We start from the raw sequence: 27,324 nt of genomic DNA on the forward strand, positions 1-27,324 counted from the left end.
AAGTTAGGAAGATATTTGACTGGGAGAGTGTAGAGTAAACGATAGATTTCAAGGCCTTCAGATTCCTTTACTTAGCTGACAGGCTACTTTTAAAGCTGAAGGCAAAAATGAACATGGAATAAAAGATAATGGGCTAATCCCATGCTGCAGTGTAAGCACGGGGGTTACGAAAGCGGGACTGTGCCAAGCTCAGACTGGTGGGGAAGGAGAAAATCAGTGAAGAAATAACATTTAATTAACCATTTAAACATTTTTCTGTGGAATCTTCCAACTGAAGATACCCTGAGATGCATCATTACGGGGCTTCACAAATACCAGAAGTCCCCTTGTAATCCCAGAATGTCTCATTCAGTGACATCTCCAGTAAGCAAAGAAAAAACAGGAAAGGAAAACAGATAAGTTACAAGCTATTTTGGGGCTGAGTGCCTTCACCAGCCTGCTCAGGGGACCCTCTGGTGGGCACCGCAGATGGCTAGCTTCAGCTGGATTCTCCTACGTCCAACTAACAGCAGGGTTTGGAACACAGCACCAGATTTATTAATCTCCTAGTTTGTGGGGCTATTGATCTGTCTGTGGAAACCTATGGGGGCAAGTGGAAGAGAACATAGAGCAGCAGTTGCCTACTGGAATTTCCATTAGAACATTCAACCCATGTCTGAGATGAACCCAATTTTCATCATAGTTTGGCAATTCATCATTTAATAAACACTTGATAGTGTTGGGTTATTTGCAAACAGCTGTTAAAACATATTGAAAAGAACTTGGTCCATCTGTGCCTTCATGTATTCCTTACAGAGAGACCTGCTGCATCAGGACCCTCTGAACTCTAGTGATGTTTGGACCAGGCCCATCTCCGATGATGTATTGCGTGCACCTTCTCTCTCTAGAAATCCCGCTCACCTCTCTCCAGGACGAGGTATACCAGTCCAGACAAGGCTTGGTTTGGCAGGGAGTCTGCATTGGGGGCTTGTAGAAAACAGCTTGACAATGAAAGGGTCGCAGAAGCCTCTGTTCTCTGGTGTCAACGCAGTGCACGTCCCGAACCTTCAGTCCCCCTCCGCAGTTCTTGGAGCACTGGGAAAACAATACAATGAGTCATGCTAGTGGAGCGGAGGCAGTAACAGTGTCCAGACATGAATCTCTCTGGCAAAGTGGAGTTTACCCAGATATTAAAGAAATGAATTGTCAAGCTCTGTCTTTCATTAACTCTTTCAGTATTTGCCTTTGGGTCTCTCCATGATTGTACCTGGCCCAAGCTGGAGAGGGTCCTAAGCATGACTACCACCACCAGGACTTTCCACTCTGAAAGGATTCTATTTGCATTTTCAATGGCGACAGCTTTTTGAGGTCATGTCCCCACATCCACAGATCTCGAAAGTTAAGGCCTGTTAAAATCATCGCTAGTAATCCTGCCATTCCAGGAGTGTTGCCTACCATTTATTCTCAGTGGGATTGTCCAGCCTAGTTTTAAAAGTCTCCCGCTATGAGGGATTCTTGTGAAACTTTCTGAGAGCTGAACACCCCCAAGGTATTCCCCAACATCCCCCCACAACTCCCCTTTATTTCGCTTCAGCCCAGGCCTCTTTCGACCACCCTAAGTGATTCCACTCCTACTTTCGCTGACTCCCTTCCAAGCAGAGTGATTATGTTCCCCCCAGTTACTCTTTACACTCACTGGGTTTCCTAGTTTGGGCTTCAGCCCCAACAGGAATGTTTACACGGCTATTCTTAGCTCCGCAGCCTGAGCCCAGCGTGTCTGAGTCAACTGACCCTGGCTCTCAGACTTGATGGGGTGGATTTTTCTTTGCAGTGCAGCCATACCCAGAGACACCAATAAGGGGCAAGGAGAAGGGAAGTATATTTGTTTACCTTACTCCAGTTTCCAATACGCCACGAGGAACATGGTCTCAGGTAACACCTTCGAGCAGGGACAGGTTTTTTTGCAGCAACACAATCTTCATCTTTGCCTGTGCTACAATGCACTGTCCTCCAGCTAGCTCCTAAGCCACAGGTTGTGGAGCACTGGAACACAGTCAGTAACAGAGCAAAAATTAACCCCTGCCCCCACCCAGCCACAGAAACCAAAGCCCAGCAATCAGGGAGCAATGAGCTACACGAGCAGCAAAGCAAACAACTTGTCTTCATGGGAAAATCCTATGGAATTTGACAGGGATGAAACCACAAGGATGCAATACAAATTAAATGGGATTCTGCAGAAATGTGTCTTAAAACCTGCAGGGCCCAATTCACCACTGGATTACTGCGGGCAGGGCCGGCTCTAGGCACCAGCCTGGCAAGCAGGTGCTTGGGGCGGCCGCTCCGGAGAGGGGCGGCAGGTCCAGCTATTCGGCGGACGGTCCCTCACTCCCGCTCGGAGCGAAGGACCTCCCGCCGAATTGCTGACGCAGATCGCAATTGCGATCACAGCTTTTTTTTTTTTTTTTTTTTTTTTTTGGCTGCTTGGGGCGGCCAAAACCCTGGAGCCGGCCCTGACTGCGGGTCAGTGGCGTTACATCACTGTCAATGCAACAGTGAATCACAACCACAGAACGTAACAGAGACTGAAAGCCTTTCTCTAGAACATTTAAACCATCCTAAAGAAGTTAATAGAGAACTTTATCCCTGCTAGCGAATTCTTTGTGTTAGTTTACAATTCCCCAGCCATATTCTCATTCTCTAGTCTAATCAATTCCTAGAGGACTTCAGGCTTCTTTGTGTTTTGGGAGGAAGAAGAGTAGGAAAGGAGTTCCTTTAGAATAACTTTAGTTGTGTGAGCTCTGGCTGGGAGACTGTGTCCTTTCTTCTCCACTCCAGCTTTGCCTTTTGAAATGCTTTACAGATTCATGCGTTTGACTGTTACTTGGCATTACCCACCATGAGTTTCTAACTGATTACGAAGTAGCTACACCTACTGGGCCATGAAGCCACGGGGTAAGTGGGTGCAGCTCCAGGGCCTTTAGTTGACCGGGGTGGATTTAGCCTGGTTAATTTTAGAGCTTCATTTAATTAGCATTGCTGGCTTCATTTAACTGCTCTCTGCAAAGAAACTCCTCCTCATTTCCTTTAAGGCCAAGCATTCGTCTCAAGTCCTTTTATGTGATACAAGTTCTGATAAACTTCTCTCTCCTATCAGTCCCCTTCCGAAGTGTAGAGCCTGCATCTTGTTCTCCTCTCTAGGCTCATCTCTAGCATCTTACTTTCCAGAGCACACATTATTCTCATGGTTAGGCAGCACTAAAGACTAATTACGAGGAGACTCTTGAGAAGTTTGCGTACAGAACTTAAGAATTTTGGGACAATCCTTAATATCAGTATAAGACAATCAAGCACACAAGATGTAGAAAAAGGGCATTGAACGTGGGCATTATTCTAGCCCTGCATTAGGAACTGATGAGCCACATTCAGAATATGTGATTAAATTGTGCTCTCAGTTAAACCAGCGTAATTCTGTTTCATTGCTGTGACATAGATGTCCCTGAGTAGCGTACGACCCACTGCACATTGTGAACGCTGTAAAAGACAGTCTCGATAGAGAAAGTGCAGCTGAGGGAAATTCAGATTATACTGGGGAAGCAGACAGGCACACTAACCTAGTCTCTCTTTGTGCTTTTTTGACTCACTTTATTACCATGCAATGAATTGCATCAGCCATTTGTCTGTCATTGTAAAGTCTATCCACAGAATAGTCCTAGGAAGCAATCACCATGCAATAAAGGGACACTAATAATTAGTGACAGTAGCTCAGTAAGCAGACTCGGTGCTGTAGGATTGTTCTGGTAAGCTGTAGTCTTGATGTGAATAGAATCCCTGTGATTTTATCATGTTTTGAGACTCTCTCAGACAAAGGTGTAACTGAGCTTTCTGGGGCAGGGTCTGCGTACTATGGTGGGTCTGTACAGAGCACCACAGGGCCCTGACCTGACAGGCCCCCAGGCACTCCAGTTATACAGATAGTGGAAGTGAGTTGGAAGCCCATTTGTGGCCGGGAGCTGGCGCAATGCTAGTGCTATATATTTAACCACTGGGCGAAGTGAAGGGCTGGGCCTCATCACCGCTAGGGAACCGGGGGGGACCCTTCCCCGTGAGGCTTAGTGCACAATGGGAGTGTGCAGGCTGCTCCATGCGTCACCAAGTTAGGACTAAGTTAGGGTTAGGCCTCCAGTGGCTGCACAGCGTGAGGGAGGGACTACGGAGCCTTCTCCCTGCTCTCCCGCTTGCGAGGCCAACGTAAGGGCTGCTCTAACCACAGCCTTTGTGCTTGGGGGGCACAGGCTGCTTCAGTGGGAGGATAAGGTCGCAAAGGGGGTGGGTATAACTGCACCCCCCGTTGCACCAGCCAGCAGAGCCAGAGTGTGTGCAGGGGAGGCAGGCCGCGTCCCTGAGGAGCGTAACAATGTGTGTGCTCACCCATGCACTGGGAAGCTCTGGCCAGCCTCCTGCTCTTGGTCTCCACCCCCAGACAGGGCACCTCTGTGCCCCCCCCCCCCATACTGCTGACTAAGTGCCCCTAGCACCACCTCGCACTTCATTCCTTCTGCTAACGCATGGAAATGGAGCTTGGGACGGATCTGTCAGACAAGTAGCTTTCCTGTAAGCCCCACAAGCGCACCCTACCCGACAAAGCCCTGCGAAAGGACCGGGCCCATCTGCCAGACAGCGCCTGGGCTACTCTTTTCATCGGGTTCAGCTGTACTTGCCTCACTCCAGCGCCCAACTTCCCAGCTGGTCGTCACTGTGGCTGCTGTGGTAGCAGGGAGCAATAGGAAAGAATCCTCCTTTGTGTCTGCCTCCTGCCGCTGCTGCTCTGGAAGGCTGGGCGTGGGGAGAGACGTTCCACGGTCTCCAGCCCTGTCAGTAAATATCCTCTGGGTGCCCCATGGCGAGCTCTCATCCGGGTCCACGCTTTCATTTGGGTCTGCACGGGTGGCCCCAGGCACATCCGAAAACACATCCTTTCTATAATGCGTCATCTTTATTTCATTTGCTTCCCGCTCAGCCCACCATGCTGTGGTTAACTCAGCTGGCAAAGCAGAAAGTGTCCCTTCTGGACCAGCTGTGGGGTTTGGATCTGAGGATACTGGCACGGCTGGTGCTCGGGCACCCTGCTGGGCTAGACTGTTTGATGTAAGTGTCCTGCTTTCTTGTGTGGGTGGCTCATGCCCAGGGGGAGGCGTGGACCTCAGCGGGGCAAGAGCTGTCATGGTGGCTGCTTGCGTCTCATGCGTCTGTGAAACAGCATTGAAATCATCTAGCTGCTTCTGTACATCCTCTGCATGGGATGCATGGTCATCCGGTTCCTTGTTATCTGGCTTATATGAACCCATCGTGGGGTGAGTGTCTCCACTAGTGCCTCTTGTTTCCGGCTCAGATCTGTGTTCAGTGGAGAGGAAAGGGGTGTCTTTAGCTGCAGGATGCAGCGGCTCATTTGTCATTGGCTGGGGAGGCAGGTTATGTGGGGGCCTGTTCATGTCTGCGGTTATATCGGCCTGTGCTTTTTCAGCTTCGGTTTTGGAGTCAGTGTCACCATCATCGATGATGACCAAATCCATTTCATTGGTATCTTCCTGGCCTGGCTGGGCAATACCAGCCAAGCCATCATCTTCGCTGTCATTGTTAGCAGGAACTTCTGGGCTTTTACCATCCTCTTCTCTGCTTCCAGGCTCTCTTGTACTTCCCCAAATGTCATACATCTCTTCTCCACCAGCACTGCCCTTGTCAACAGGCAGTGGTGGAGTGGGGATGGCCGGATAAGGATAACTGATAGAGGGGATGGTGACTGTCGCATCCTCTTCAGAAATGGCCCTTGTCAGCAGGATTCCTCGGGTTTTATCAGTGGGCAGATTATCCTGGCTGTTTATAGAATAAAGGCTTGTTCCATTCTCAGTGGATGGATGATCTTTGGAAAGTGGCGTATGCATTTCCTCCTCCTCGTCTCCAATGTAGGAGGGGGTTATGTAGTGCGCAGTAGCTGTCCCGATATCCTCATGTTCTTCAGTTATACTGAAGAGAGTTTTATTGTCTCCAACACCAGCCTTTTCCTTTTCTTCGTTATGCACATCTGCAGAAGTATTTGTCTCACTTCTTGCTGAGTTTCCTTCACTGGGTTCTCCTTCTGGTTTTACATTATACGGAATGTTAGGAGACATTTCATTAGAAGCCTCGCCCTCGGCATCTGGTTTAAACCCCTCACTCTTGATGTCTTTCTCACCCAGGGGATCATAGGACAGATCTTCATGGAAATTGATAAAATTATAATCATAGTAAAAATCATCCACAAACACATTTCCCTTTTTGTTACTGCTGCTTGAAAAATCTTCCTCTGTTATGACATTCTCGTCTTTGGATTTTGGATTATTCGGAATTGAGGGGCTGAAGTGGGAAATGTGGTGATTGGGAATGTAATTTATTTCATTAAATAGTTCTCTGCTTGAAGATCCGCTGCCAGACCAGTCAGCGTTGGCATTTTCTATTTTCTTCTGGCATTGCTTCAGGGAGCAAGTCGTTTCTGACAGTGGTCTCTGTGTAAGATCACAAGTTGTCCTAGTATTGTTACTGCAATAAACAAGGCGTCTTTGTGTTCCGTTTCCACATGTTACTGAGCACTAGAGAAGAAAAAGAAATGAAAATATCAAACGAGAGCATGTGAAACAGTAGTCAGTAAATGATAGTAAGGATGTGTATTATCATCCAACCAAGGGAGTGGCTATGCAAATGAGATGATTTAATATTTGCACGGGAGTGGCTATGCTAATATCAGTGCTAGCTTTCTGAGCCTGTAAAGCCAGAAGCCAGAAAACACTTGAACTGAGTAGCCTGCTTAGGCAATTAATAAAAATTCTGTACCTTCTCCAACCAACTTGACTCAGGGGTGTTTTACTAAATATTATGGCACTTCGTTCTGCTGTACAGTACCGAGAAATCTATATATTACAAAAAAAGTCTGGTAGTGAGACTATAATTAAGGGTCATTCATATTTCCGTTACAAACCACTTTTCTGGTGTATTTATATCTCGGCCTATTTTGCTTCAGGCTGAAACTTGGCCTACATGCCGGCCAGAAAGTTTTCTTGGAGTTGGGGTTTGTGGAGAGGACTGGAGAAGATGATCTAATAGCCCCAACTGCAGTTGCCATGAATTCTGGCCCTTCTCATGAAAGAGATTGTTAAATAAAGGGGTGATACCATGGGTGTGGGCCTGGTAAATGGAAACCCAAGGATTAACAAGACGTTTTGTTGAGGAAAAGCACATAATGGACCCATTGACATTATTCAGTATAAAAGAGACCCACAAACAGGAAATAAGGTCAGTGAAATTATCCTACCTAATATGTAAGTCATAATTCCATTAACATCACACTTGCTCTGAATGAGCCACAGATCGTTCTGCTTAATTATAACTGATTTATGTAGCATTAGTCATGTATTACCAAGTCCCTTACATAATCAAACTAGAAAGGCAGACCTAAGCCCAGGGGATTTCAATAGAAATACCATCGATTTGGGTTGACAGGATATCAATTTGGGCAAAAGGTTAATTTACAGCGACCAAAGCAAGGCAATCAGAATTCAAGGTGAATTACACCGATTAAGTTCTCAGACTATTTGCAGAGTTCATAAGTAGGGTCTGGCCAAGCAGTGCGTGGGGGCAGACCCATGTGAACAGGTGTGTGTGTGGATGGGGGTGGGTACATTACATATGTGCAAAGGTCATTAGGTGCCATCTTTGTGCTTCCGCAGTTCCCCATGCTGCTGGGGGCCTAGCTAGCCCTTGGCACATAATAACGGCTCTCTGAGGGACTAATAAGGCAGCTGGGGCGTGAAGTGAGTGGAGTGGAGGTCACATCCTCTCCCGAGGGCACACAGTGCGGGAGTTGGTTATGAGGATGTGCACAGAGCCGGCACATGGCCGTCTATCCTGGGTGCTCGCCCACACTGGAGAAATCCTAGTTGCCCAGTGAGGGCTGTGATTTGGACCATTCGTGTCACTGGCCCATACACTAAAAAGGACAAATGTATTAATATCTTCAATCAAAATATGGGGAAAGCAGGCCCGTTCTCACGAACATACTAGGCCAGAGTTCAAGACTGTGTTTCTACTGCAATGGTTGAGGAGAGAGGAAGGTTGGCCCAATGATTAGGGCACAAGCCTTACGTAATTCCCTGCTCTGTCCCAGACTGCCAGTGTGACCCTGGGTAAGTCATTTAGTCTCTTGGTGCCTCAGTTTCCCATCTGTACAATGGGGATAACAGCATTACCTTATCTCATAGGAGTGTTGTGAGGATAAATACATTGCAAATAGTGAGGTGCCCAGATACTGCGGTGAAGGGGGGCAGTGTGAATAACTTGGATGGATGGATGGATGGACAAGTAGGGGTGACATTGCGGTGGGGGAATCTTCATTCTGGCTTTATATGCATATGATGCTTAACGCTTTGGGGAAAACACTGGTTTCTTGAACTCTGTTCTCAGCATGTCAGTGAAGGATTTTCAAATACCTTTTTGGTTGTAAATGTAAATCAATTCATGATTTTCTAGTTTTGCTCTCCCCATTGGGGAACCGAGGGCCAGGCCTGGACTAGCAAAGAGCTTATGGTCCCCACTATGATTGCAGCTGGCTCCTGTGTGGGAGGACAGACCCAGTGAAGCATCTTCCCCATCCTTGGCCAGCCCCAAGGTTCCCTGCATTTATTAATTGCTGACTCAGCAGCTTACAGCCTCTGCCTGAGTATCAAAAGGCAGGACTGAGCCTTTGTTTACTGTAGGTTACAGGCTCTTTGGAAATGTAAAATATGAGTGAATCTGGAGTAAGGAATGTGCTTGGCACAAGGAGCAGTTTATTTATAACAACAAGTGCTCATTGCCAGACATTCATACCAGTTACAACATAGCACTGAAATAACATGTTACAACGTACTAATATCTCTTAGCAGGATCTAAGCCCATTTCACGCCACCCTGCTGCCACCATAAAAACACAACCCGAACAAGGAGCAATGTCTCCAGCCCATTCCTTATTACGTACGCCAAAGCCTGAGAAAACAGGTGGCCCCAACACTGTACCCAGAACGTCAACAAGCTCAGGCAGCTAAGGCACAAGGGAACTGAGTCCCAGAGTAGAAAACCTCCCCTGAGAACGCTCTGGCCCCAGTCTCCTGATGTTTGAATCTAGGGGATCTCAGCAGGCTGATCTCAACTATCAGGACGGCACCAGGAGGGAGAGATTAGGAACTTCACAGGGGCGGCAACCAACAAGTACAGGAAAAGTTTAACAACATACTTTAGCCTTTTGACCACAGCATTGAACTGGGAGCTCAGGTTCTGCTGATTATCTACCATGACCCCAGGGCCGCCCGGGGGGGGGAAGGGGGCGGAATTTGCCCTGCCGAAGATGTGGAGCGACTGAAGGGCCCCCCACGGCCAAAATGCCACCGAAGACCCGGGCCGCCGCCGGGTGAGTACAAGCGCTGCAGCTCCCCCGCTTTGCCCCAGGCCCCCTGAATCCTCTGGGTGGCCCTGCATGACCCCCAAGTCTTTTTCAGAGTAAGTTCTTCCCGGGCTAACAGTCCCTATCCTGTAAATATGGCTTGCGTTCTTTGTTTCTAGCTGCATGACTTTGCGTTTGGCTATGTTGCAATGAATATTGTTTGCTTGCATTCAGTTTACAAAGTGATTTGGATTGTTTTGGATCACTGACCTGTCTTCTTCATTATTTACCACTCCCCCAGTCTCTGTGTCATCTGCAAATGTTATCAGGAATGATTTTATGTTTTCTTCCAGATTGCTGATAAAAATGTGAAATAGCAAAGGGCCAAGAACTGTTCCCTGTGGGACCCACTGCAAACACACCCACTCAGTGATGATTCCCTGTTTACAATTACATTTTGAGACCTATCATTAGCCTGTTTTTATCCATTTAATGTATGCCACATAGATTTTGGATTATTCTAGTTTCTTTAATCAAAATGTCATGTGGTAACTTGTTAAACGCCTTACAGAAGTCTACGTATATTACAACAACAGGCATCATGTAAGCTGATCAGTGAACAGTCTGTGCAGCTCTGAATAGTCAGACACTCTAGCCTGCTCTCTGGTTGAAAAGTGAAGCGTCGATTTCCTCATGACCATATATGACAGCGTGTGTACGGAGCAGTTAACCACTCACAGACAAGGGTCTGTCTACACAGCAATTACAAACCGACAGCAGGTCCGTGCCAGCGGACTCAGGCTTGCGGGTCTTGGGCTAAGGAGCTATTTAACTGCGGTGTAGATGTTCGGGCTCGTGCTGGAGTCCAGGCTCTAGGTTCCTCTGATGTGGGAGGGTCCCAGAGCTTGGGCTGCAGCCTGACCCTGAAGGTCTAGACTGCAATTAAACAGCCCCTGAGCCCGAGTCCCTTAGCCAGAGTCAGCTGGCATAGGCCAGCTGTAGTGTAGACATACCCTTAGTGCAGTGTTTCCCAAACTTGGGACGCCGTTTGTTCAGGGAAAGCCCCTGGCGGGCCCGGCTGGTTTGTTTACCTGCCGCATCCGCAGGTTCGGCCGATTGCGGCTCCCACTGGCCGCGGTTCGCCGCTCCAGGCCAATGGGGGCGGCGGCCAGCACATCCCTCGGCCCGCGCTGCTTCCAGCCGCTCCCATTGGCCTGGAGTAGCGAACAGTGGCCATTGGGAGCCGCGATCGGCTGAAACTGCGGACGCGGCAGGTAAACAAACTGGCCTGGCCCGCCAGGGGCTTTCCCTACACAAGCAGCATCCCAAGTTTGGGAAACACTGCCTTAGTGTGTACACACATACAAACTCTCATGACTTCCCTAAAACTCCGTGTTGCAGTGGGCTCAAAACATTTGCAGGATTCTGCCAAAGTTTAGGGTGGAAACTCGTGGTGCTGTGAAATATTTAAAAGGCTTTAAAAGCTTTTATTCTGTCAATCTAATTCTTTGCACTAAGCACTGAGTATTTACTAGTCCCTGATGGAGGAAACAGCCAAATTTGAAGAAGGAAAAAAGATTATAACAGCCTCAGGGTGATTCTTTATTTTAAGATCTGTCTGGGTCACAAACCTGCCTTTCACTCGATAATTGCAGCTCCTCAAACAAAGAGAGAATTAAAATGAATTTTAATGTTTAAATTGTCAGGACTCCAACTATTTCCAGGAATGTCTGACAGGTGGAGTTTGAATGAGAGCTAGACACCTCCTGCCCCTCCCCCAACCTGAGTTTTCTGTCTGAATTCTTCTCCTTCCCCCCTCTTTAAAATGGTTTAATCAGAGCCAGCCCCTGTGTAAAGTGTTTCACTGCTGAGATTGTTCTAGGATGTAGTGATTCCCCAGATAATTCTTAATGAGGGCCCTGTGCTTTGCATGTGAGTGCGGTAATGAACAAGCCACCTGAATCAAGGATTAGTTCTCCAAGCCGGTGGGTCTCAACTTTTTTTCATTTTTGAATGGAGGTGCGGACCCCTTTGGAAATCTTAGACATAGTCTGAGGACCCCCAAGGGTCCATGCACCACAGGTTGAAAACCACGGTTCTACGGTAACGACAACCTTTCACAGACCCCTTAGCCACAGTCTGCAGATCCCCAGGGGCTGAGAACCACAGGACTCCGGCTGAGAACCACTGCTCTAAAATTCACTGTGGTTCCAGCAGAGCCCAGTGTTCCCTGAGCATGTTTCTCTAAGTGACCCTTCAAGCTTCCCAAGGACCTGAGACTAATGTGCTCTTTACCCTTTGATTTTCTCACCTCAGACCAGTTGCCCATGGCCCATTGAGCAGGACAGAGGATATCCCTATTACAGGGCGCAGTGGCGTCTGGCTTGGAGAGATGCTGACATTCTGTGTGCTGCAAAGCCCGCTGTTCGTCCAGCCACACACTTTGAATGCAAAGGACCGTCCTCTTCGTGAGCCCAGCTTCACCACAAGTGGCGGAGCATTTCTGCCACTCGCCAACCCACCACCTAGGAAAATGAAAGGGGAAAAGGTGGGCGCTGAAGTGAGCATTCATATTAGCAGGTTTGTTGCTAGTCACAATGCAGTATCTATCCTCCTTGATAAAGCAAAACACTCAGTGTTACAGACACGTTCACATCTCCACGTTCTCAAGCTGCACGGGCATTGGGAGCCTGGAGTGTGGTTTAGGTGTAAAGACAGAAGCCATTTGCAAAGCAGAGGCTAGTTGGGACTGCTCTCCTGCTCTTCTATCTAGAGATCAGAGGGGTGGGGGTCGCTAGGGAAACTTGGCTCCTGATCAGGGTTTTGGATTTCAACCTTCCCAAAAGTTCAGGGCATTGGGATTCAGGATCTGTGCTTGAGATTATCTGCAGGACTGTGTGGCATGAGTTGTCATCTACAGAGCAGCATGCGAGTTCATGGCCCTTTCCAGCAAGGTCTGAACCCAGAGGAGCTCAGACCCAGCTCCTCTTAACTTCCATTGATTTAAATAGGAATTACGCACCTAAATACCTTTGAGGATCTGTCTACAGGCCCAAGCTGCAAATGCCTATTCACAGGGACATCAGTGAGGCTCTGCATAGGAGCAAAAGGTCTCTTGTATGGCTCCAGTTGCAGGATTGGGGCCATAGTTCTTACCAGATGCCAGGGTGGAGGGAGTCAGATGCAGAATCATGGAGTCCAGTGGTCACTTTTATACAGACAGGCCAGCGCCCAGGCTGCTGTAGGTAAGTGTAGCTCTGCTGACTTCAGATGCTAATTTGCACCAGCTGAGGCTCTGCCCTCCTGCAGTCACTCTGTTAAGTAGTGAGAGCATTCAGGGCTGGATGAGAATGAGAAGATGGGAAAGCAAAGGAAAGCAAACCTGGCTGGGCAGGGCTCTTCGCTACACGTCCTCTGCTTGTCGTCGGGTCGGGTTAACGAGTCACAGTACCGCTCCTCCACTATCCCAGCCATCTTTTCCACACAGTGCACGATCTGTCTCTGAACACCTGGCGACAGAGAGAGGCAGCAAACACGGGTTCAGTTTGGCAAGCAGGGCCCTCACTGAAAATGGCTTTGGCGTGTCAAGAGCTGAGTGTTTGAGCTGCACACCTGCAGGTAGCTGTTACAATCAGCCCCCTTGACAGGGGGCTCGAGGCATGGAATGTTATAATGAAGTGGCCTCGGAATGAAATGATTTGGGCCTCAGGTCAGCAGATGTCAGGTTAGATTGCAGCGCTCCAAGACACACATGCACAACACTTATCATAAAGTACGAACAACCAGTGCCTTTGTCTGAGCTTTCCCTTTGTTAGCCAGTCTGCCGGCAGCTCCCTCCCTCAACTCCCTAATTTAAATCAACCAAAAAAGTAGCCTCTAAAAATAAAAAATGAAAGATGATAACGCTGACTATGTAGGAGGAATAAAATGAACTCCCGACAATACAGCCTTTAAAATGGTAAGCTACAAAAACATCAGTCAGGCACTGGCGTAGTGTGGTTTTTATTCTCTTGTTTCATTAACCCCCAGGTGTTTGGCCATTAAAAATCCATTGCTAACAGGCCTTCATATAACCTGACTTACTAAGAAGAAAAGAAAAAATCCTTAAAAATTAAATGACTTGAAAAGTCTGTTTCTGCAGTTTGTCCGTGATGCCCGCCCAGAATCTTTCATATCGTTCATGAAACTCACAAATTGTCAACTTTCTGCTAGCAGTCATTTCATTATGCTCCCTCTCTCACTCATCTGCACTGGACCAGCTTGTTGGCGGAACAATGCTTGCATTGTCCATGGATGTGAAATGGGCAGGAGGAAACCCAATACGCGATATGTTATCACGATCAGATTTCTGGAACTGCACAGTGCTGGAAAAGAATCCTGGATACACATCTCCCACTGGTAGGTGCAGCGTGGAGGTGAAGGGTTAGAAATAGTACCAATCCACCCAGGGCACTGAGTCTCTAAAGTAAAAAACACAGCAGGCAATGCAAGATTTTCCCCAGGGAAGCAGGATGTGTTATCTGTTTGGCTGGAATGAGATAAATTCTTAGATTCTGACTTTAGATCCAATCTAGGGCACTCCAAGCAGAAACCTATAGATCAATAGTAGAAAGATCTTGTAAATGTGTAGCTGTCAAAAAAAAAAAAGCAAGCAAGAAAGAAATGTGTCAGATTATATTTTGCCAACTCACTTTCAAAGCTCAGGGTGGTCAGGTAATAACACAGAATAAGCAAGGACATTTAAGTTCCCTGGTCCCTTGAATACAGTAGGTATTTAAACAAATCAGAGTTTGCTCAATAATGTAAAATGAATATAATTTGCCTCATTACACTTTAACCTTCACTCTGAGTGAAACTTCACATTCCATGTGTTCTGTTAATCCATTCCGAAAGAGTGAAGCATACATTTCTCAGTCTAGCGGACTTTTCATACAAGTGTAGGACTGGAAGGGACCTCAACAGGTCATCTAGTCCAGTCCCCTGCACTCCAGGCAGGACAAAGTATTGTATTTCACTTTAAGGAAAACAAGGAAGAAAGAGCAAATCTCAAGTCTCCAGGAGAGAATAAATACCTGTATTGTGGCTCACTCGGTTACAGTCTGTATCTGCACGCCGCCCATGTGGTAGCTGCCTCACAGTTGCCTCTGCAGCAGTCAGAGAGGCCATTCTACTTTAAAGTTCCAGCACACAAAGAAGTGGACTGCTACTCTCTTTTTTTAATTGCACAATGTGCAGGTTTTGCTAATGGAAAAGCTCTCTGCAATGTGGTTTAGCAATCAGGTAAATTACACACAGCCTCTTCTGGCTGGAGTGCATAAACTGACTCTCTCAATGCAGAGCATTTCTGAACAGTAGAGCCTCAGAAACAATGTAGGTAGCATGATCTATACCTGCCACCATCTCCATTGGAGCCCCGGGGATAGGCTCCCCATGTCATGCATCTGGGGCAGTAATAAGGGTATTTCTGTAACATAGTGTAATTATGATAAGAACTCCAATGGGAGAGTGCAAGTTTCCCTACATGAAATCCTGGCCCCACTGAAGTCAATGGGAGTGTTGCTTAATTTTTCAGACCCTCCAGCTTATTTTAACACAATTGCTTGCACGAACAAACATGTATCTATCCACTTACTCATAACCTTGACTAGCTAAAATAGGAAGCATCTGGTGAAAGGATAAGAAAGATCCCCTGCTGACTCTTCCTGCAATGGGCATGTTGTTCATTATTACCGATGACAACATTGTGTATGACAAACTTCATTTCCTTTCGATTATAAACAAGTTGAAACATTAAAAAAAAACAAAACCCAGCTGTGAACCAATCTCTCTGCAGGTGGAGGGAGCTCACCATTCAAGGAGCTGGAGGGTTTCTCAACTTGCAATCATTGATAGTTTTTGATCCTTTGTACATATTATTTCACAAGAAGTAATTCTTCCGCTCTACTCCACGCTGATTAGGCCTCAGCTGGAGTATTATTGTGTCCAGTTCTGGATGCCACATTTCAGGAATGATGTGGATAAATTGGAGAAAGTCCAGAGAAGAGCAATAAAAGTTATTAAAGGTCTAGAACACATGACCTATGAGGGAAGATTGAAAAAATTGGGTTTGTTTTGTCTGGAGAAGAGAAGACTGAGAGGGGACAGGATAACAGTTTTCAAGTACATAAAAGGTTGTTATAAGGAGGAGGGAGAAAAATGGTTCTCCTTAACCTCTGAGGATAGGACAAGAAACAATGGACTTAAATTGCAACAAGAGAGGTTTAGGTTGGAGATTAGGAAAAACTTCCTAACTGTCAGGGTGGTTAAGCATTGGAATAAATTGCCCAGGGAGGTTGTGGAATCTCCATCTTTGGAGATTTTAAAGAGCAGGTTAGACAAACACCTGTCAGGGATGGTCTGACAATACTTAGTCCTGCCATGAGTGGACGGGACTGGACTAGATGACCTCTTGAGGTCCCTTCCACGCCTATGATTCTATGAACATCTGCCTTTGTATACACAACCCGAAACGGCACCAGCCTTTCCTCCATCCATATTCTATTTCAACCTCATGTCTGGTTTTTTGCCCACTGTCACCTCTAACAATCTCAGCATCTTGACTTTCTAGGTGTCTCCCTTCTATCAAGATAAGAGTTTGGGGTTATTTCCCCCTAAATGTACAGTTTGCATGTTTCCTAGTTGAGTTTCAATTTATTATTTTTCTGCCAGTGCATCCGATTCCTCTAAACTGGCTCACAATCATTTTGCTGCTTCTATTTGTTTATGCAGAACTAGCACACTCAAGAACATTGACTAGTTGAGTGGCTTTTTCCTCGATGAAAAATCTTTGTGTTCAAAACTAGCTAAGGACCCCAGTATCTGGTAGGTGAGCAGACAGCTCAGTTTATCATGGGAGCTGTGTGCCAGCCCCCCGTGTATTGACGGATTTGCTAATCTCACCAATAAGCATCTATATACGCCAGTGTGAGACCGTGAAGTGACCGGTGCTCTGCTGAGTTACACCAGATGAGCACCCCTCCCTCAGTCACCTACGCTAGATTCTTCATGCAGCCTTGGTCGCCTCTGAAATGACAAAGGCCATGGCTCCCACAGTAAACGCTCGTTAGGCCCAGACCACAACTCCATAAACTGCAGGGAGTTTATAAAAATAAAAATCCCCAGTTCAACACCTGCTTGCTTTGTCCCCCAGCAGACAGCAGATTTCATTTCCTCGAGGGGGTGACCTTTGCCCTTCAGAGCAGGACCAGTGAATTTAATAGGATCACAAGATGGTGTCACACGTTTGCACAAGCAGTCCCATTAACAGCATGGCCGGCTTAGCCTCTAACCCTAACCTCTTTCCTTAGCTGGGAAAGGGAGTAATTCATTACTACATGGGAACCAAAACAGAACGTACTGCAAGGTACAAGGGTCTGAAATTACTAGCAGGCGAGGATACTGTTTCAGAAAGGGGACTGTATATCAGTGTCGATGTTCCTTTCAGCCCCTTTTCCCAGAAGCTACGAGAACCAGAAAGAAAGAACATGCTTTCTGACATGGAGACACTTCCTTGGTGTAAAAGAATAAATAAATCAGCAGTTCACTGTGCTCAGTAAGACCAGCCAGGGCTTTGGAGTCTTTCGGAGAAAGGCCTGGAGTGCAGAACAGCCAGGTGGGCAGGACAAAACACTGGTAAAAGTTGAAATGATCAACACACATTGCAGGGAACGTTGTCATGCCCTTGTAGTGGCTGGTCATTTTCTGCTAGGTAAGCTCAGGGTGTGGAAATGGATCCAGGACTCTAGTGTTTGAGTCAGTGCAGCCTGGGTTGGTGATGGAAGCAAGGGATCTGGGAAGCACAAGGAGAAATCCACCTGCACTGGGCTGATAAGAAGCGGGTTAGATGTTCTGCGGGTGTAGCTATAGGGGGGACAGTTAAGAAGATGCTGGGTTTTAGTGATCATAGGTGAGAACAACAGACCAGTAAATAACTCCTCTGTGTTTCTATAGCATTTCCATTTGAGGAGCTCAAAGCACTTTACAAACACTCATCAATAGAGTCTCCCAAGACCTTTTAGTGCATGTGATTATTAGCTCCATTCTCCAGACAGGGAAGCTGAGGTTCAAGGAGGTTAAGTGATTTGTTCCAGAGCTGGAAACAGACACCAGGTCTCTTGACTCCCACTTCTGCCCTTGAACCACAGCCTCATCCTTCCTCTCTTCCTGTCTACGTCGAGAGTAGAAATGATGTCAAAAGCACTAGCTCGTCCAACCACTGAACTGCAGGGTAGGGATTAAACCACGTCAAGAACCCTTGCTAGACTCCAAGGTTACCTTAATCTCAACTAACTGCAATGAGCCTCATGGGTCTTCTCTGTGCCACAATGGCTGATGATCTATCTCTGCGTTTGAACAGTTCAGAGCCACAAGCCTGGTATAACAGACATGTTCTCTTTGCTAGCAAATTGCAGCCATTGCCACATTCACTCGGTGATGCCTCAGTGCTGGTATTTCTGACATCTGACTTGCGCCTTTCATCTCACCCATACTGGCCCGTGGCATTGCTGGGTGAATTAGGCAGGGAGGAGAGGCAGAGAATAGCTCCTTTGGACAGACAGAGTTTTATACTCAACAGTGACAGAAAAGAAAATGATCTCCCTCGGTGAAGAGTCCAATGGAATTTACGAGAGACGAACCCAACAGGGGTCTGTAGAAATGATGCTAAGTACATACAGGGCCAGGTCCTCAGTGTGTGTAAATAGGTGTAGCTCCACCGACCGACAATGAAGCGCTGCTGATTGACACCAGTGGTGGGCCACAGACTTTTAATAGAGAATTATACCGTGTCCTTTCGATCAGTTTTTGAACCATCCTAAAAGAGAGTGAAATAATAATAATAATCCCCAGCTCTTAGCTAGCACTTTTCATCAGCAGAGCTCAAAACGTTTTACGAAGTATCAGGTCAGCATCGTTATCATGATCCACGTGTGACAGATGGGGAAACTGAGGCACAGAGCAGGGCTGTGACTTGCCCAAGGTCACCCAGCAGGCCAGCAGCAGAGCCAGGAAGGAACCCAGGTCTTAATAAATTCTATAGGGCGGTTCAGAGAACCTACAGAAAGGCTGTCGTTTTCCGCTGCATTTTCTAGAGCTTTTCCACTCAGGTGGGATGAGAGCTCAGTGGGGTGTTAGAAGATGCTGTGGGCTAGATTCTGCTCTGGAGACCCATCCAGCTGTCGGGGCATTTCATGCACAACGCCTCCAGGAGAAGCTGGTTTCTGGCTTGTTGTTTGAGAGGGTGCAGCTATGCTCTCCCTGGGAGGGGCCAGCTCGAGGAACCTTAGCTGGGCAAAGCTAATCACCTTGCTTTAAGCTCCCTCTGTTCCTCTGGGGGGGAGGAGGGGAATTTAGGGCTCTCAGTGGTGTTAGACTCATGTCATTGTGCTGCCAGAATGCAAGGGCTGGCATGGCCCCTGACCCCAGCTCATGGGAGGGGCTGGAGAAAGCAGAAAGTGCCTCTGTGCTAACAGTTGTGCACAGAGGTGAGGTACGAGTGAGCCCTAGATAGTCGTATTATTTATCATTAATCATGTTTACTACAGTAGTGTCTACAGGTTAACCAGGAACGGGGCCCTGTTGTGTGGAAATGGCAGTGATTCTCAAAGCAGCGCTTTCAATTGTATAGCCTACCTCGGGGTCTCCGAATAAGCCCTCCCAGCCTAAGACACCTACCACAAGCCGACTATAAGCAGTGGACTTGACCACTGTCCGAGTGAGCAGTGAAGATCTCACCCACGTGTCTGCTGTGAAACGCTAACCCCTCTGGTGGTAGTATTGTTACGGCTGAGCCGAGTGGAAACCGTCAGTACCCCACACTGGTGAGCTGCTGCGGTGTGTGACGGTGCTCAGGGCTCGCGCTTCGGTTCTGCTGCGGTTAGGGCCTATCTACAAGCTGGTCAAAAGCATCCAAGATTCCCTGCAAATAAGGAAGAGATGTGGAGGCTCATTTAATGTTTGAATGAGAACCATACTCCAGGGACCCACTAGCATGCAGCCCTGACATCTCCCAGTTGGCAGGCTGGTAGCCTGTGTCTGTGATTGGATATGGGTTTTTTACAGCTGCACTTTTGGCAACAGTCTCAAAAAAAAAAAAAAAAAGTTTGACTGGCAAGAAACCAGCTCTTGCTTTCTTGGCACTCTCAGCGAATGGCTGAATCATCTGCGTCCATTCGGCAGCGCTGGTGGGGAGAAGCAGCTAAGGATGAGCTCACGGTCCACAAGCTGCTGAGATACCGTGTTAATTCTTGCAGCACGCACTTCTGCCGTGCCTGTGGAGAGCTGTAACTAACGATAAGAACGAGTTTCTGTGAAGTAAGGAGGCAGAAGGAATTCCTGGACTCTGCTGAAAAGAGGAAACTCCCAGACTGCGTGGCTCAGCTTTGTCAGTGAGGATTTTCGGAGGGTATTTGGCGCTTGTGAAATGTGTGAGGCTGGCAGCTCCGGTGCCTGTTTATTTACAGAACAAGCAGAGCGCGAGCTTTCCCACAGCACTGGGCTTCGAACCTGAGCTGCAGGGGCCTTGTCCAGACGAGGGGAAGTTTGCACAAATTGTTGCTCTCGCTCCCCTTACTGTGTGGCATGATGCTTCCAGCATCACGGTGGGCAGAGGAGAGCGTGGCTGCCATCACACTGCTGTTCCCTCTCCTGGGCGGGAGGTGGAGGTGTGGTGGGCAGGGGCGCAGCTGACATGCACAAGCCGAATGGGAAATAAGCTGTGCTGGGTGCATGACTGATGCAGCTTCCCCCATGCAGCAAGGGAAAGGAAGGGAGAAAACTGTGACCCCAAGTCATAGCTCAACCCTGCTCTGCTCCTGGATAGCACAACCAGGTGCTGCCCCTTCCCTGGGGCAGACGGTGACACTGCAGCCTAGCCCTTTGGCATTACATGGTAGTAACAAATGCCCTCTCAGACCCCCCCCCCCATCTACGATGGAAATCAATGGGCCTGATTCCGATTTCACCCCATTTTTACATCTCCATTGACTTCAACAGAGTGACTCCTGATTCACTCTGGGGTAAATAGGATCAGGATCAACTCAGTGGGTCAGGCTGGGTAGCTGTGACTCTATATGACCATCTTCCATCTATTCTGAAACTTGATTAAGTAAAACAAACAAACAAGCAAATCCCATTGTGAAACGGGTTATAAATAAAAGCGCGTGAGCTAAGTTCTCTCTCTCTCATCTCAATCCTTTATCACACAGCAGTGTGCTATTTGGGGGACGAGTCCCAGCCCCGTGGAGATCCTGTGTAAAAACCTTGGAGTTTGAGACGTGCCAGGAACCCTCATGTTTCAGGGCCTAGGCCAACCTCTAACCGTTGGAGGCTAGGTAGAAATGTTCTCTGGGGATAAGTTATTACCTATCTACTCAGGGCAGAGTTTCTTTGGCTGAAGCAGCTGGCACAGGCCACTAGCAGGGCCAGCTCCAGGCACCAGCGAAGGAAGCAGGTGCTTGGGGCGGCCAATACAAAGGGCCTCCATCCGCTATTGGGGCAGCACGGCCAGGTCTTTGGTGGGAATTCGGCGGCGGGTCCCTCTGTCCCTCTCTTCCTGTTTGAGCTGCTGCCAAAGTGCTGCCAAAGAGGAAGAGAGGGAGCGAAGGACCCGCCGCCGAAGAATGGGGCGGCGCGATTGAGCTGCTGTCGATCGGCTTTTTTTCTTTTTTTTCCCCGCCGCTCAGGGCAGCAGAAAACCTGGAGCCGGCCCTGGCCAGTAGGTTCCATTAAGAATTAGGAGTTTGAGGGATAAAGTTTTCTCAGATGGCAAAAGCATCTTTGGACTGTTGGAAAAGTAATCTGCTTTATGACTGTGTGTGTGTGTGTGTGTGTGTGTGTGTGTGTGTGTGTGTGTGTGTGTGTGTGTGTGTGTGTGTGTGTGTGTAAAAAACACATTCATACACATACACACACATATATTATCCACCAACCCTGCTCCAGTTAAAGATAATGGCAAAAATCTCCCAGGAACTTCAGTGGGAGTAAGGATTGGGCCCTTTTATCTTTACATACTTGATCAGATACATAAAGAGAAATAACCACTTGGAAGTTCCAAAAATATTTACAAGCTGTGTGCCTCGTGCCCTATGCGATTACTGTCCATACATCTCAAGGTACCAGTCTCGGGGAGCTCTAAGAGATGGCTATGCAGACTTTTTAAACATTCTCAACTGATCACAAGAACAATTCAGTTAGAAACAGATTTCTTAGAACCCACTGCAGGACAGGAAAAAATGTTTCTTTGGAGAATGAAGGTGCCTTGGTGTGTAAAACATAAAATTCAGTTAAAAGAATGGAAATGGGTGAGCTCCCTGACAGAGCTGATCATTAAGGCGGGTTTAAATATTTCCTTTCAAAATAAAGAACGTGGGCTAGGCAGCATTTCAGCTTCTAATGACTTTCCACAGGGATTAGTGGACACACAAATGTTTTGTGTGTGAAGGACAAAGAAGAAAATCTTTCCACAAACTTTCCATGTACCCAGGTCACTGAATCTCTCTCTCTCAGAGCAGTGGGAAATGCTGACTATAATAATGTAATATAATCCAGAATGGCTTCTGAATAAGGCCATCAGCAGTGCAGCGGTGGCTCCTACATTTGCAAACTGTGCACTCAAGTGTGAGCCGCTTTGCAAGGCAGCTACACAAAACCAGTGTTTTACATTCAGCTGCTAGACCACCGTTTTCATAATAGCCCCATGCTATGTCACCGCTCACCCTCAAAACTAATGAGAAAGGAAGATAATATGTCATTATAAAGCCAAAACCAAAACAAGAGACAGATTCTTCTCATTTCTGTTTATGGAGTAAAATCAAAACAAAGTGTTCTGTTGCCTCTGAGAAGCTGGCGAGGAGATAGAGGACCACACACACGTATACACACCTCAAAAGCTTCAACCTCCCAGGGGAGCCATGGGATCATAGGAAAGAAATCTAAAGTTCAAAGACATGTAGCAAAGTATATGCCTCTCTGCTGTATCTCTGTAACAAATACTTGAAAGTTTAACCTTCCTCATTTTGGACAAGTAGTTCTGTAAAACTCTCAGACAGCTGTACACCCCTTAGCCTCCCACTCTTCTAACTGTGGAATAAATTGTCTCCATTATGCTGCCAGTTTGGAAACTCACTGGGACTTGTAGTTTACACGCAGCCTGACCAAGTGTCATTAATTGCTGGAGCTGTGTTTGTCCCAGGATATGAGAGAGACAAAGTAGGAGAGGTAATATTTTTTACTGGACCACCTTCTGTTGGTGGAAGGGACAAGCTTTAGAGCTTCAAAGAGCTCTTCTTCAAGTCTAGGGGAGGAAAACCGAGTGTCTGAGCTAAAGACAAGTTGGGACAGATTGTCAAGCTTAAGGGGTTTACCACGCTATAGGAGACCATTTAAATTTAAAATGAAGTGGGCAATTAAGGGTTAGCAGAGAGTGGGGTGTGTTACAAAGAGTTGTGATGAGCCATAAAATCAGAGTCGCTGCTGAATCCATGGTTTATTGCATGAGTCTAGCAGAGCTGTGAATTTAAGTTCCCAGGCTTGTCTTTTGAAGGTGTTGTGTGGGTTCCTTTGGAGGATGAGGACTGAAAGGTCAGATGTGGGGTGATCACTTTGAATGGGTGACAGGGTGTTTGGAAGTGGGTCCTGGCCTGGACCCCAGAGCAGAGGCTGGGACTGGGGTCTCCTGCCAGTCACAGGGAAGGGGGCCTACAAGGGTGGTGGAGCCCAGCAGGCGGAGCTGAGGAAAAGCCCCAGAAAGGGTGGAGGGATTTTTGTTTCCGTTAGAGACATTTTTAGACTTTTAGTTCGGGATGACTGGGACCCGGAAAGGGTGCACGAAAGCTGGTGTCCTGGCCGCAGGGCCGAGTTACTAGGCAGAGACACAGTCCCAGTGCTGGCGTGACCATTGGCAGGGGGCGCTAGCCCAGCGAGAGGTCTGGCCGCGAGGGGGCACCATTACACACATCCTGAAACAGGCAGACTGATCACCAGAGCGAAGGAGGAGAGCATAGAAGAAAGCTGTGGAGGGAATGGAAGGCAACCTGAGGGAAGAGTGACTGATGACCTGGCGTGCTGACTTTGGGGAGGGGACAGGCGAATCATGGATATAGATCAAGGAACAGCATGAGCCCTGCCCTGCATGCTTCAGGGATCTGCTGAATGAGGCATTTCCATGGAATCTCTCAAGTCTGATCCTCTGCGAGTTGCCTGAAATTGTTTTTTTAAAGTAGTCTTGTGCAAACCCAAATACGGCAATTTTATGTTTGTTCAACTTCTTTAAAACTCTTTTGTCTGAATCAACCAGAAGGCCCTGAAACCTCCAGACAACCAGCATGGTAACAGGACACCAAGTTAAGAGGAAAAAGCTGATAAAGTGCAGACTCCAAGCGCCTGAGCTCCACAGGGGGTCTGGTCTGGATATTTATGACCCCAGCAGCTGTTTCTGTGTTACAAACCCACTGAAACCTAAGGCCAAGGAGTTTCTGAGACAAATGTCAGCAAACTGTTCTGATGTGTATTTCCTAGGTTGTGATGTAAAATGTGGCCCAAATGAATTATTTTGTGTTGTTCCCTTTAAACATGATGTTTATAGAGATTTGGCCAGAACCGGCATGTTTCAGACCTATTTATTGGGGAGGTTACACTGTTCCTATGAGAACTGGACCTATTCTGGTACCTTAACTGTGACGGTAACCCCCAATGATTATGCAAATATTTTAGCGTGAGACAGTTCTGATCAGTGGACTAGCTAATCAAACTGATTTCAGATGGGATGTGCTGTACCAGAACTTTTTGCTTTCGATGTGCATGGAATACTTTACAAAAAATCACCTCTATTCCACTTACTATTGTAAAGCAGTGTGTGAGAGCAAAGCTACTGGCTTTAATCGTAACACGGCATGAAAAGGTCGACCAACTTACCTGTCCCACATGTGGCAGTGCAGTTAGTCCAGGAGCCGTATCGCCAGAAAAACTCTGCGGGCTGAATCTCATTCTCCTGGTCAGACTCCCTTCGGATAGTGTACTGGTATCGAACTCCTGGGTTCGTCTCCTGGAACAACAGCTGTGAGGAGACAAAGTCACAGCTCATTCAGCAACGTCACCACTTTCTGTTGGCATTCATTGGGCTTTTCGGCATCTATGATAGGTCAAGACATTGCTATGCAGCAGCATAACATACACAAACATACTTGCGCACAGTGATCTGGAGAGAGTCCTGTTCAATACACAAGGCCCTTGGCGTTGTCTACACAGCAAAGACAAACCTGCAGCTCGATGTGCCGGTTGACTTGGGCTTGTGGGGGCTGCCGGGCTGTTTCCTTGCTGTGTAAACTTCTGGGCTCGGGCTGAAGCACGAGCTCTAGGCCCCTGCAGCGTGGGAGGGTCTTTACATGCTGAAAAGCTCAACCAGAACATGCCGATTCTGGGCCAATACTTTGAGCGGAGCTACTTCATTGACACTGGTGTACATGAACTAGAGTGACCAGATGCCCCAATAGTATTGGGACCATCCTGCCATTAGGGCTTTGTCTTATATATGCAATTATACCTTCCCTCCCTCCCCCCCCCTCCCCCCCACAAAAAAAAGTGTCCTGATTTTTCCCACTTGCTATCTGGTAACCCTAAAATGAACTCAGAATCTGGCCTTTTGCCTCTTGTTCAGGGGATCACTGGCAACAAATCTGGCATTACTATAGAGATGTCATTCCATGGCTGCAGTAAAGGAAATGAGGAGGTGGGCCTGGATAATGCATAAGCATAGGTTCAAAGGCCAGGAGGAACCATCATGATTATCTAGTTTGACCTCCTCTATAGCACGGGCCATACAATTTACCCAGCTGGCCAAGCGTAGCAAACTTATTATACATTGATTCACACAGCACCTATTGCAAACAACAAAGTGCTTTCGAAAGTACAAAAATAAAGTGTTTATAAAGATCACTTCTCCTGCCCCACCACTGAGCTGCAGCCATCACAATTACTCCAGCAACACTGCACAATAGCTTTAGAACAGGGGGAGAAAATTAGCAAATCCAAGTGAAGCAACAAGGAAGTTGCGGTAGGTGCAATGTAATTAATCCAACGGAGACCTACTCACATCCATGGGCTCACACCTCTAGTTTTGTCTTCCCTCCTCCCCCATAAAAGTGCCATAGGACCTTTGATAAAACCAAAGCCCTGACAGTCTGGTTATGTTTTATCTGACAGACCTCACCCCCCCGCCCCCGGAACCCCAGTGCCTCCTAGCACCACATCAGCTTAGTGAAGGTTGGTGGTGTTAAAATTAGCCATTGCAAGGATATTATGGCTAGGAAATAGTTAAAGGCTTTCCCTTCTAATTAGAGATGAGGCCAAGCTGCCAAGTGCAGGCCAGATCAGGACTTTCCCAAAGTTCTTGGTCGTCTGGTTCAGTTCCTTATATAAAGGGCAAGCCATGAAGTTCAGGGCCAAGCTTTTCCAAAGGGGAGAAGGGTTTTGGCTCCAGAGTGCGGGCTGAAATACATCTTTAGTTCCAGCTGGATGAAAGGAGAATGGGAACAGGCTGTGTTAACTGCAGACTCAGTAGATGACCTCTTCCTCACTCTGTGGAATATAGCAAACTTTTGCGTGGGCCAGAGGGGAGCTATTGGATGGCTGCATGATTACCTGACTCTGGCTGCCTGAAGGCTAGTTCGTGTAAATTGCTTTTCCTGAGATCTCCATTGAGGAATTTTATAAGTAATGGGAATTTCTGAGCTTCTGGCTTTTCCTGGCTCTGTAGGCGAGACTAGCTGTTGTCACCCCAGAGAAAGACAGAAAAGAAATGCTGACGCTGCAGAACATCAGGAAAAACACTGTTATGTGTGAACCTTTAAAGCTGACTTGTCTTAAGACGGTGTGAGAAGGAAGCAGGAAGGGAATGCAATTAAAGTTTGTATTTTAATAGGCGATGACAGAGAGACAGAGAGTGGGAACAAAAGCCTTCTGGCAGCAGCATGTTCAATCTAGAAGTCGTTGCTGTGAAGCATTTGAGCTGGTCAATCACAAAATGAGGCCTTTGGTTAAATCTTTGTTGGAGGAGGTAAAATACATTTGTTTTTAAAATAACTCTCTGGGCCTATGTCATTTCCACTGTTATCATGAACATCTGAATAAAGTGGGTGGCTCACACTACTGACTTGGAGACAAAAGTGCCACTGACTAACACCATTTCCTGAAGCACCTGGGTTTTCCCTGGAGGTCTCCCAACCAAATACTGTCCATGCCCAATACTGGTTAGCAAATAGAATCTGTTGAGACCATAGCCCCTGGTGATATGGCATCAAGCAAAGAGTCAGCATGGTGTCACACTGACTTGCAATGGTATAAGAATTGCTAGCACAGAGAGATGGAAAGTAGTGGAGATGAAATAAGTACCCAGAACAATCTTCAGTTAGCAAAAACACACTTGAAAAAATGTTATGCATTCCTCCCATGTGAAATGTGGGGCTCTTTCTCTGCATGACTGAAACGGATTCACTGGTTAATATAAATTCAATCCAAGCTGCCTCACATACCAATCAGCAGGGCCACAGCACTCATGAAAGCTTGTGGGCTTAGCCTTGTTTTCTTAGCCTAAGTGCTTCCATTATCGCCAAAGCTCTGTTGTTCTTGGAACTTTGGTGCAGCAGAGGGCTTCCTTCCAAGAACCTCCTGATGAATAGTGAAACCTCATTGTCAGAAGGTTTTAATTAGGTTACAAATCCCAGGAAGCTTTCCAGAGATTTTCTGGTGTAAGGCATTCTGAATGGATAACATTAACAAGGGGAAAACGATACTGACAATATTAGGACAAGAAAACTTTATGATTTCTCTTATTCTTTCTAAAAATGTATTAACACATCTGCTTACTAC

General features: G+C 47.1%; 1 protein-coding gene and 1 long non-coding RNA gene across 7 annotated transcripts in view; one reads left to right on the forward strand and one right to left on the reverse strand.

Annotated features, from left to right (window-relative positions):
* The window catches only part of ADAMTS7 (ADAM metallopeptidase with thrombospondin type 1 motif 7), a 140,909-nt gene that overhangs the window by 49,722 nt on the left and 63,863 nt on the right, over positions 1 to 27,324 (reverse strand). For 2 of the 3 annotated variants that reach the window (XM_024107195.3, XM_065559123.1), the window contains 6 exons: positions 24,373 to 24,514; positions 12,806 to 12,932; positions 11,735 to 11,948; positions 4,698 to 6,602; positions 1,870 to 2,022; positions 901 to 1,074 (listed from right to left, as the gene is read on the reverse strand). In XM_024107195.3, coding sequence (XP_023962963.2) covers positions 901 to 1,074; positions 1,870 to 2,022; positions 4,698 to 6,602; positions 11,735 to 11,948; positions 12,806 to 12,932; positions 24,373 to 24,514 — 2,715 coding nt within the window. Of the gene's footprint in view, positions 1 to 793; positions 1,075 to 1,869; positions 2,023 to 4,697; positions 6,603 to 11,734; positions 11,949 to 12,805; positions 12,933 to 24,372; positions 24,515 to 27,324 lie in introns of all 3 variants that reach the window. The other variant, XM_065559125.1, reaches the window with a different exon arrangement.
* On the forward strand, positions 8,771 to 27,006 carry LOC135973887 (uncharacterized). 4 transcript variants are annotated; one of them, XR_010590915.1, is made up of 3 exons: positions 8,997 to 9,450; positions 11,740 to 12,003; positions 26,378 to 27,006. It is a non-coding gene; the product is annotated as an uncharacterized LOC135973887 (long non-coding RNA). The 4 variants fall into 4 exon arrangements; XR_010590917.1 differs by lacking the exon at positions 26,378 to 27,006 and adding an exon at positions 23,756 to 24,057; XR_010590916.1 differs by lacking the exon at positions 26,378 to 27,006 and adding an exon at positions 19,005 to 20,631.

The sequence above is a fragment of the Chrysemys picta genome, chromosome 10 (assembly GCF_011386835.1).
Source record: "Chrysemys picta bellii isolate R12L10 chromosome 10, ASM1138683v2, whole genome shotgun sequence".
Lineage (NCBI taxonomy): Eukaryota > Metazoa > Chordata > Testudines > Emydidae > Chrysemys > Chrysemys picta.